At 39.0% G+C, this 12,060-nt stretch overlaps 1 protein-coding gene across 2 annotated transcripts in view; it reads left to right on the plus strand.

Annotated features, from left to right (window-relative positions):
- TMPRSS15 (transmembrane serine protease 15) overlaps positions 1-12,060 on the plus strand; it is a 142,393-nt gene that overhangs the window by 105,418 nt on the left and 24,915 nt on the right. For both annotated transcript variants that reach the window (XM_019961132.2, XM_019961208.2), the window contains 3 exons: positions 1,848-1,943; positions 6,519-6,568; positions 6,727-6,901. In XM_019961132.2, coding sequence (XP_019816691.2) covers positions 1,848-1,943; positions 6,519-6,568; positions 6,727-6,901 — 321 coding nt within the window. The remainder of the gene's footprint in view (positions 1-1,847; positions 1,944-6,518; positions 6,569-6,726; positions 6,902-12,060) is intronic.

Consider the following 12,060-nt stretch of genomic DNA (forward strand, 5'->3'; position numbering starts at 1 on the left):
AGGAGGCCTGGTGTGCTGCAGTCCATGGGGTCGCAAAGAGTCGGACACGACTGAGAAACTGAGTGGAGCCAGCTAACCCTGAGTTGGAGGATTATGACTGGTGTTACATTTTCTTGACAGTGAAGCACTTCCTGTAAGTGCAGGTTGACATAGATTTAGATTTGTGACATGGACCAGGCCCCTGGGTGATATTCATTTTGTGGATCCTGATTTATGAGTTAATTTATCAGTGCCTTAAACAGATTGCTTAGGTCCATCCATTTCGTCACAGTTGGCAAAATTTTATTCTTTTGTATCCATTCACCTGTTCATGGGCACATAGGTTGCTTCCATATTTTGGTTATTGTAGATAATACTCCTGTTAACACTGAGGTGCGTTTATCTTCTTAAGTGAATGTTTTCCTTTTCTTTGGATATCTTTATTCCTGTTTTCTTTTCTGAGCTATAACAACTATATTTTATATAAGTCTTTAAAAAAATAATTATTCTTCCTGCATGGAATGAATATATTAAACTTTAGCAATAATAGTACTAAGACTCATTTTCCCTTCAGTAAATCCATTTTAGATTTTATTAAAGGACTGGTCATTGATTTGTGTGCTTCAGTTACTTTCATCTGTTTATAAAATGAAAGTGCAAGTGCTAAATTCTGGGACATTACATAGGAGTTTCATTGTTCCAGCTTTCTGTTCAGTGGATGAAAGCTACTAGACACTTTCAGTCTTTAAGGTATTGTCTGACCTGAAAGAGAGATGAAACACCCTCTCCTTAGTTCTTTTCCTCTTACTGATCATAACAGCCATGAGTCTTCCTTGGAATCTCCTCTGTGTACAGAGTTAGGAAATGTTCAGCATTGACTATCGTCCGGGGAAGACACTGAACCGTCTTTTGAAGAGGCAGTGAGCGGGTCCATAATGATATTCCAAAAGATAGGAAGCACATCATCTCCCTGCCAGCCAGGAGGAGAGAGCAGGCACCAGGAAGTCTCTAGCCTAAAGGCATAGTTTATATGAAGATTGAAATCTAGAATAAATAAAAGGCAGGAAAAATATTAAAAACTTAGAAGCTAAAAGTTTCCAGCCTAAGCCTAGGGAAGAGTGGATAATTAAAAGACATCATCCATGAAGGCTCACAGTTGACAGAATGGCTATAATAGGCTTTCAAGGACAAGAAAGGCCAGTAACTTAATGTCTTTTGTCACATAAAGGTGTGTAACCCATTCTGGCTCCCTGGTTGATACTCAGAAGACCAGGCTACATACTCCATCTTTTAGAACAATCACATAGCTTCTGACTTTAAATTAAGATAGTTATTAATAGGCTTTGCATTGAATAAAATATCAAGAACAGAGCGACTAAAGTAAACACTGAAGATCTCCTTTTTCTGCGTTCTTAGACAATGTGCACGTTCTTAAAAAGTGAATTACACTCAAAAGGAAAAAATGTTTAATAAATTATGGTGCAGCAAGTCTGTGAAGTTGTCATTATAATTGACCATTATGGAACTTTCTGGACAACATAGAAAAACTCAAATGACAAACTCAGACACTCAAGTGATGTATGCACTGATCTTAACTCAGTTAAATAATATATATGAGCAGGCAAGTAAGAACCAGAAGTATTATGCAAACATTAAAATGACATTTATGTCATTGTGAGTAATTCTTCTACAGATCTATAACTTCTTTTAAACATTAAAACACTTGAAGTTGAGTATTAAAATGTTAATCTCTTTGTCAGGAATTTCATAGTTTACTTCAATATCCACAGCATTAAATAACTAGTAATTTAATTTATGTTTTTGTTTGTTTGTTTGTATTTTTATTTTGTTCATGGGTTTTTCCCTAGGACTGGAAACTCATCCGTGCCAACCTTTTCTACTGGAGGTGGACCATATGTAAATTTAAACACAGCACCTAATGGCAGCTTAATACTAACGCCAAGGTAGGTTACAAAATGTGTTCTTTGATGAGATGTACATGGACCAAATAATAGATTTCAAAGCCATTCAGATTTTGAAGCCATCACATACTGGCCATATAATTTTGAAAGGTATTTAACTCTTTGTTATTCAGATAATTTCAAGCAGTATCTAATCCATCCTATTGGATAACATTACCTAATCCATATACATGGTAAGATGGTCAAATGAAGTATTGTAGTGTAACTAAATAGCACCCAGAGATTCAAAAAGTTTTACTTCAATATCTTTTTTATCCCTATTCTTGGATTTAAAAAAAGTAATGGAACGACCCAGAGGGATGGTTTGGGGAGGGAGGAGGCAGGAGGGTTCAGGATGGGGAACACATGTATACCTGTGGCGGATTCATTTCGATATTTGGCAAAACCAATACAATATTGTAAAGTTTAAAAATAAAATAAAATTAAAAAAAGTAAATCCCATAGAAGGCTTCCCTGGTGCTCAGACGGTAAAGCGTCTGCCTGCAATGCGGGAGACCCGGGTTCGATTCCTGGGTTGGGAAGATCCCCTGGAGAAGGAAATGGCAATCCACTCCAGCACTCTTGCCTGGAAAATCCCATGGACTGAGGAGCCTGATAGGCTATAGTCCATGGGGTCGCAGAGTCGGACACGACTGAGCGACTTAAATCGTGAGAGTTGAGATAAATAAGTACATGTTGGACAGACTAAAAAGAGTGATGCCAGTATGTATCATCAAAAGAGAAGAAAGAAAAACAAAAGGCACAGTATTCTTTTTCCTGGCAAATGTGTTCATGCTAAGTTGCTTCAGTTGTCAAACTCTTTGTGATCCTATGGGCTGTAGCCTACCAGACTCCTCTGCCTGTGGGATTTTTCAGGCAAGAATACTGGAGTGGATTGCCAGGGGAGTTCCTTACCACTAGAGCAACCTGGGAAGCCTTTTCTTAGTAAACAGAACATGGATATTAACTGAAGGAATCCAGACTCTAAGTCGTGTCTGCATTTCTCTTTTACTCTTTAAAATTAGGTTTGCTTTTACTCATGTTTTAAAAGCAGCATCTTTCCTGTATTCAAATATCTGTTTTAGCTTAGATTATGTCATTTCTTCTGTTTGGGCATTAATGATAACTTCAGTTGAATTGGCTTCAAATTTTATAGCTCCATTAAAGGCCAGCTTGTGGGTGGGTGGAGAAAGTAACTTTAAGAAAAGACTGTAACTACAAGAATTTAAGACATTATTGCTGGTACAGTAGGTTGTAGTTTTTGGTTTAACGTATTAAATGGTGAAAAGTGAAATTATATAATTATTCAGCTATTCATGAAAAGTTGCCATTTCTGTAAGTTCAACCAGTAAAACAAATTGTTAAAGGAGTACTTTTAGTACCAAAGTACTTTGCAGTTGAATACTTTATATGAATGCTTGCACAGCCTTAGCTGATATTATTAGTCTCATCGGGGATGAAGCAAAGAATCCACAAGATCTCCTTTCATAGATTTCCTTTTTATAAGGCATGTCTAAATTTACATTACCATTACAGATGTTGAGCAGCTTGTATGTTGAGAATGCCTCTCATTTATATTTTACAAATATTTAAGGATGAGTTAGGAAAAAAGGGAAAAATAGTAAATATTTTCATATTAATTATATGCATGTTTAAAATAAAACTAGGTTATTCTATGCTTACCAACAAAATACCAGGATCATTGTACATTGATGTCTCAATTGTATGTAGGTTTGTGTTATTTGAAAGAGATACCATTTATAGACAGAGATACTTGAAACTTTCAGCACATCAATAAGCCAGGGCATTCTTAATCTCTTTCTTGATTAGCCACATATACTGGGTTGGCAGGAAATCAGATATATTTGCACTTAGTTAATTTATTAATATACTTATTTATTTTTTGAAGAGACAGGTTTATTGCCCCCGTGTAATCTGATGTTTTGAAAATGCTCTTTCATTAGTGGTCAAAATAAAAAAATAAGAAAAAGAAGAGAATATCAAGGAGGATGATTCTTCTAACTACAGAAGCAACTTGACCTGATATAACTGGAAATGTAGAATTGCGCTATTTCCAGTACTAGGCTTCCTTTTTCTTTGTCTGCTAGTCCTAGATAAGCAAATTTTGATTTGATACATGTTGGTTGAGAATGTGTTCTAGATACAGGATGTAGACTGCTTATCAACACTTTGCCCCTCAGTCGCTCAATCATGTCCAACTCTTTGTGACCCCACGGACTGTAGCCTGCCAGGCTCCCCTGTCCAGGCAAGAATGAATTTTCCAGGCAAGAATACTGGAGTGGGTTGCTATTATCTACTCCAGGGAATCTTCTGACCCAGGGATCGAAACTGCATCTTCTGCATCTCAATTACACTCTGCATCTCAATTAAACATTACAATGCTACAGAGGGTATTTCCAGTTCATATAAAAGCTCTGTGACTTGGGTGGTACTTCTCCACTCTAAGGTTGAGGAAACAAGCCTGGTATTGATAAGTGACTTGGACACATTCACAAAGCTGGAGGCAACATGAGATTTTAAGCCTTCCACTTTCCACTCTACCCTACTATATTGTGAATGCTCCAAGGCAGCATCTTACTTTAAATAGCAGTTCTAGAAAGGAAAAAGAAAGAAAAAGGGCCAGTGTTGTTGGGCAAATATAGGGAGAGAATTTAGTTCACTTTGTCAACACAGCAGATAGAGACATCCATTTGTATCCCAGTGTTGCCCCACTGGACTGGGAGTAAGCCACAGCATATGGCATTGCCTATTTTCCCATAGAGGGGGCTAACCTAGTTCTGACGCCAGGACCGAAGACCAGAACAGTTACTCTATTTCTCTCTAATCTCTCTAAATGTACCTCGACAAATGGACTCACTGCTCACTCTGACTGGAAGTGAAGCCTCTTGCTGCTCTATTCTGAGAGTACATATGTGCTTGTGTAGGAAAAGTTTGGTTCAGCAAAACACGTGAAGAATGAGGTGCCAAGTTCACTTTAATTTTCTGGTTATCTGTTAAGTTAGCCAAAAACTTTTCTGTGCTTGCTGAAAAGAAATCCATCCATTTTATACAGACAACATAACATTAAGTATTGTTTAACACCGAAGAATAGAATCCATTTTGAATATCAGTTTTTATCGATGAGTATCGTAGATGTGGTAAGTTTGGATGAGACGGGACATCATCGTGGAAAATATCCTAAAAACTGCGTATCTCTTAACCCTAGGTGGATAACAGAAGGAGAGTTAACTGAGGCTTCTTCTTTGGGGAATGTTGAATGCATACTGATACATCTACAGAAAGTGAAATTTGCTCAGTCGTGTCTGACTCTTTGCAACCCCATGGACTATACAGTCCATGGAATGCTCTAGGCCAGAATATTGGAGTGGGTAGCCTTTCCTTTCTCCAGGGGATCTCCAGGGGATCTTCCCAATCCAGGGATTGAACCCAGGTCTCCCACATTGCAGGCGGATTCTTTATCAACTGAGCTATCAGGGAAGCCATATAGATACATCTATAGATAGATAGATATACCTACATGCACGTTGCTTATTAATAAAATATACATTTCCTTATATTGCAATTGAATATGTCTACTCTAAAGAATTTGTCCATTAGACAACATGAATGCCTGTGATCAAATACTTACCATGTATGTTCCAGAAACATTGAATTGCTCTGATTGTGCTTATTATCTCACGTGGATCTTGGGTCATGTTTCGTGTTTTTTGATTTGGTCTTTTCTAAAATTACAAGCATCTAAACACTGTGCACAAGATATGGTGTTAAATATTTAAATAGAAACTTAAAATTATATGCACATGTGTGTTTTAACATAAGCGATAGCTACGTAGCTGCATCAGGAAAAAGTGTTGGCAAGCTCTTTAATTCCTTGTATTATACTGATCTCTAGTGGTTGGTAAGTATAACATTTTAAAACAATTTTTATTTTAATTTCTTTAAACGAGAATTCTTGGCTTTGAAAAAAGTCGGTGTCCAAATATTTGAACAGGTAGTGAGTTTTTAATTATTTATGCCTGCACTTTATGTGCCTATTTACACGTCTGTCTCCTTTGAAAATAGGACCTATGATTTATTCATTGAATTCCCTGAATAAGTACACAGCCTCACACACAGTGTTGGGCACTGAGGCATATTCTGTATTATAGAATGATGAAATCCAAGGTTGATTCACAGAAGCTAACAGTTGGCATGGTTTATGGAATACTTATTCTGTATAATGCACAATAGTAATTCCATTGCAAATATTTCTTTATTTCTCACAAAACTCCAATACGGTACTATACCCCAACTAATGGATATTAAAACTGAGCCTCAGGGATATGGAGCAACTTATCTAAAATCACCTGCGTTGCAGAGTTAAAGGTTCAAACTCAGCTTTATTTGACTTTCAATTGAAGATTCTCTGCTGTACGTTTCAACCTCCCTACATTTTGCGTATGACATATTTAAAAGCCCATTTTACTAAAGAGGAAAAATAGGATAACCTATAATACTATGTTTTGTTTGAAATGTTATGTGCACCATTTTTTAAATATAGTTGCTCTTCTATTACAGCCAACAGTGCTTAGAGGATTCACTGATTCTGCTACAATGTAACTACAAATGTAAGTAAATATTTCCTCTTGTTCTCCTTCAAGCCTTCAGTGTAATGTCCTGGAGTTGGTGTCACCTTAAATTATTTTGTAGTGGCCCATTCAATTTTCAGGATCAGAGGAAATTCACCGAAATTAACTAGAGGCTCTTTCTTCAATTATCTTAATAGCATGTGGGAAAAAACTGGTGACTGGAGAAGTTAGCCCGAAGATTGTCGGAGGAAATGAGTCCAGAGAAGGAGCCTGGCCTTGGGTCGTTGCTCTGTATTTCGACGATCAACAGGTCTGCGGAGCTTCTCTGGTGAGCAGGGATTGGCTGGTGTCGGCCGCCCACTGCGTGTACGGGTGAGTGTGACTTCACTTCCCCAATGAGGTGACCCTGGCAGACCCTGTGCATCCCATTCCAGGTGGCCTCCCTAAATACTCCCAGCAGGGAAACGTCCCCACTGTTTATAACACTATAAACTGTCCAGTAATTTTCCCATGAAAGTCATGTATAAAAATAAAGTACAATTAAAACTCATTTTCATTAGAGTCTTACATCAAGAATTATGTTTCCCACATACACAAAAATCGAAATTTCCACCTATTCACAAGGTAAGCATTTTTAAAGGTATAAAATGAGCTTTTACTATATGATTTGTGCTGGTTGTCAGTCATTTAGAACAATATTTATTGTCATTAAGTCATCAATGTCAAAAAAAAAAAACATGTATCAGTAGATCTGGAGTTACAAACTAAAAAGTGTTCTCTTTGAAATTCACATGTAAGCACCTTGCTGTGAATTAGCTTAAAAAGCTTTCTTTAGTTCTCAAGTCAGATCTGTTTTGATGCTGGTGCTGCTGCTGAGTCACTTCAGTTGTCTCCCACTCTGTGCGACCCTATGGACTGCAGCCTGCCAGGCTCTTCTGTCCGTGGGATTCTCCAGACAAGAATGCTGGAGTAGGTTGTCATGCTCTCCTCCGGGGACTCTTCCCAACGCAGGGATCGAACCCAGGTCTCCTGAACTGCAGGGAGATTCTTAACCGCCGAGCCACCACAGAAGTCCGTTTTCACGCCAACCGTAACTAAAACTTAGCACTAAGAATCAACCATGTCTAATGCTCTTCTTGTAGTATGATTTGACAAAGTGCATGCGGAATTCTAGGATTTGTCTTCTCCCTCTAGAGCAGCCATCCTTAGAGCAGTGCCCCAGGAGAAATGAGAGTGGATGGAGGAGGTAGAAAATAAACATCAATATTCCTGGGTCCAAGAATGTGTTAATTTCTTCATCTGCCTGAAGGATGTCACCTCTTTATGTAATTATACTCCAACATTTCTGGATTAGGTCAGAAAAAGGTAGCTTCCTCATAGATTCATGAGCCCTGACTAGGGTGATTTCCTGCCCCTGAATGAGTAGAAGAGGCCTCCAGGAAATGACCTTAATTGTGAGGGTTAGAATGAGCCACAAACATCCAGAATCTCTAAGTGAAAAAGTGCAATGTGTGTGCAGAATGGAAGAGACAACTGTCGTTAATCAGATTAAAAGACTAACTTTGTATAAACACTAACACTGAAAGTTCTTGGATGAATGGAGATAAACTGTCAACCACAAAGGCAGTCAAAATCGTTTGGGAGACAGGGAGGTCCAGGGAGAATGAGTATTAATGAATTGAGCCTAATGTGAAATATCTATCATACCAGAATGAGCGCAAACTCACACTGAGAAAGCTGGGAGCCTAGAGGTGAGGACCCTGATTTGTAGTTTGGCCAGTTACCTGGGCTTCATGAGGACTCTCCAAGGTACTGTCTGTCTGCTTCTAAAGTTCTGAGTCTGTGCATTACATTGTATCTGGGTGAAAATATTAAAGCCTTTCCCATATCTAAACTGTACCTTCATTTTGCTGCTTCTTGATAACTCTATTTTAATCTTTTTTTTCCTACCATATCATAAAAAAAAAAAAAAATCTGTAGCAGTCAATTTTCCCATTCCCTGCTAAACAAGACTTCAACCTTTACCTACACATACTCTATGCGTTGGACATGTCACCAATGGTAACCTCTATCCCAACTATGTTATAGGTAAAAGGTATCTTTAGCTAGAAATTCAGTGTTTTCTGCTGCACCATAGGTAGGTCTTAGTAAGAGACCAACTTACTGTATTAACATCAGATATGATAAATTCATCCATCCGATGTTCTTGCAGAACATATGTTTTCTAAATGTCAGCTAGGCTTGCAGTGACGTGAATGACATCTTTCAATTATCTACTTTACAGATGTACTTATTATGGGTTCAGTTCAGTTCAGTTCAGTAGCTCAGTCATGTCTGACTCTTTCCAACCCCATGAATTGCAGCATACCAGGCCTCCCTGTCCAACACCAACTCCCAGAGTTCACGCAAACTCATGTCCATCAAGTCAGTGATGCCATCCAGCCATCTCATCCTCTGTCGTCCCCTTCTCCTCCTGCCCCCAATCCTTCCAAGCATCAGAGTCTTTTCCAATGAGTCCACTCTTCACATGAGGTGGCCAAAGTATTGAAGTTTCAGCTTTAGCATCATTCCCTCCAAAGAACACCAGGACTGATCTCCTTTAGAATGGACTGGTTGGATCTCCTTGCAGTCCAAGGGACTCTCAAGAGTCTTCTCCAACACCACAGTTCAAAAGCATCAATTCTTCGGTGCTCAGCTTTCTTCACAGTTCAACTCTCACATCCATACCTGACCACTGGAGTTTTGCCTTGACTAGACCAACCTTTGTTGGCAAAGTAATGTCTCTGCTTTTGAATATGCTATCTAGGTTGGTCATAACTTTTCTTCCAAGGAATAAGTGTATTTTAATTTCATGGGTGCAATCACCACCTATGGTGATTTTGGAGCCCCAAAAAATAAAGTCTGACACTGTTTCCACTGTTTCCCCATCTGCTTGCCATGAAGTGATGGGACCGGATGCCATGATCTTCATTTTCTGAATGTTGAGCTTTAAGTCAACTTTTTCACTCTCCTCTTTCACTTTCATCAAGAGGCTTTTTAGTTCTGCTTCAATTTCTGTCATAAAGGTGGTGTCATCTGCATATCTGTGGTTATTGATATTTCTCACAGCAACCTTCATTCCAGCTTGTGCTTCTTCCAGCCCAGCATTTCTCATGATGTACTCTGCATATAAGTTAAATAAGCAGGATGACAATATACAGCCTTGACGTACTCCTTTTCCTATTTGGAACCAGTCTGTTGTTCCATGTCCAGTTCTAACTGTTGCTTCCTGACCTGCATACAGATTTCTCAAGAGGCAGGTCAGGTAGTCTGGTATTCCCATCTCTTTCAGAATTTTCCACAGTTTATTGTTATCCACACAGTCAAAGGCTTTGGCATAGTCGATTAAGCAGAAATAGATGTTTTTCTGGAACTCTCTTGCTTTTTCCATGATCCAGCAGATGTTGGCAATTTGATTTCTGGTTCCTCTGCCTTTTCTAAAACCAGCTTGAACATCTGGAAGTTCACGGTTCATATATTGCTGAAGCCTGGTTTGGAGAATTTTGAGGATTTATTTGCCAGCATGGTGAGATGAGTGCAATTGTGTGGTAGTTTGAGCATTTTGGGGGATTGCCTTTCTTTGGGATTAGAATTAAAACTGACCTTTTCCAGTCCTGTGGCCACTGCTGAGTTTTCCAAATTTGCTGGCATATTGAGTGCAGCACTTTCACAGCATCATCTTCCAGGATTTGAAATAGCTCAACTGGAATTCCATCACTTCCACTAACTTTGTTGGTAGTGATGCTTTCTAAGGCCCACTTGACTTCACATTCCAGGATGTCTGGCTCTAGGTGAGTGATCACCATCCTGGTTATCTTGGTCATGAAGATCTTTTTTGTACAGTTCTTCTGTGTATTCTTGCCACCTCTTCTTAATATCTTCTGCTTCTGTTAGGTCCATACCATTTCTGTCCTTTATTGAGCCCATCTTTGCATGAAATGTTCCCTTGGTATCTCTAACTTTCTTGAAGAGATCTCTAGTCTTTCCTATTCTGTTGTTTTCCTCTATTTCTTTGTATTGATCGCTGAGGAAGGCTTTCTTATATCTCCTTGCTATTCTTTGGAACTCTGCATTCAGATGCTTATATCTTTCCTTTTCTCCTTTGCTTTTCACTTTTCTTCTTTTCATAGCTATTTGTAAGATTTCCCCAGACAGCCATTTTGCATTTTTGCATTTCTTTTCCATGGGGATAGTCTTGATCCCTGTCTCCTGTACAATGTCACGAACCTCTGTCCATAGTTCATCAGGCACTCTATCAGTGCCTTAAATCTATTTCTCACTTCCACTGTATAGTCATAGGGATTTGATTTAGGTCATACCTGAATGGCCTATTTGTTTTCCCTACTTTCTTCAATTTCAGTCTGAATTTGGCAATAAGGAGTTCATGATCTGAGCCACAGTCATCTCCCGGTCTTGTTTTCGCTGACTGTACAGAGCTTTTCCATCTTTGGCTGCAAAAAATATAATCAATCTGATTTTGGTGTTGGCCATCTGGTGATGTCCATGTGTAGAGTCTTCTCTTGTGTTGTTGGAAGAAGGTGTTTGCTATGACCAGTGTGTTCTTTTGGCAAAACTCTCTTAGCCTTTGCCCTGCTTCATTCCATATTCCAAGGCCAAATTTGCCTGTTACACCAGGTGTTTCTTGACTTCCCACTTTTGCATTCCAGTCCCCTATAATGAAAAGGACATCTTTTTTGGGTGTTGGTTCTAAAAGGTCTTGTAGGTCTTCATAGAACCATTCAACTTTATCTTCTTCAGCATTACTGGTTGGGGCATAGGCTTGGATTACTGTGATATTGAATGGTTTGCCTTGGAAATGAACAGAGATCATTCTGTCATTTTTGAGATTTCATCCAAGTACTGCATTTCAGACTCTTGTTGACCATGATGGCTACTCCATTTCTTCTAAGGGACTCCTGCCCACAGTAGTAGATATAATGGTCATCTGAGTTAAATTCACCCATTCTAGTCCATTTTAATTCGCTGATTCCTAGAATGTCGATGTTCACTCTTTCCATCTCCTGTTTGACTACTTCCAGTTTGCTTTGATTCATGGACCTAACATTCCAGGTTCCTATGTAATATTGTCTTTACAGCATCAGACCTTGCTTCTATCACCAGTCACATCCACAAATGGGTATTGTTTTTACTTTGGCTTTGGAGATCATGCTCCACTGATCTCCAGTAGCATATTGGGCACCTACTGACCTGGGGAGTTCATCTTTCAGTATCCTATCATTTTGCCTTTTCATACTGTTCATGGGGTTCTCAAGGCAAGAATACTGAAGTGGTTTGCCATTCCCTTCTCCAGTGGACCACATTCTGTCAGATCTCTCCACCATGACCTGCCTGTCTTGGGTGGCCTCACACGGCCTGGCTTAGTTTCATTGAGTTAGACAAGGCTGTGATCAAATCAATCTGTGATCAGATTGACGAGTTTTCTGTGATTATAGTATCAGTGTGTCTGCCCTGAAGACACAGGGTTAGGTGTC

This window comes from Bos indicus, chromosome 1 (assembly GCF_029378745.1).
Source record: "Bos indicus isolate NIAB-ARS_2022 breed Sahiwal x Tharparkar chromosome 1, NIAB-ARS_B.indTharparkar_mat_pri_1.0, whole genome shotgun sequence".
NCBI classification, from domain to species: domain Eukaryota; kingdom Metazoa; phylum Chordata; class Mammalia; order Artiodactyla; family Bovidae; genus Bos; species Bos indicus.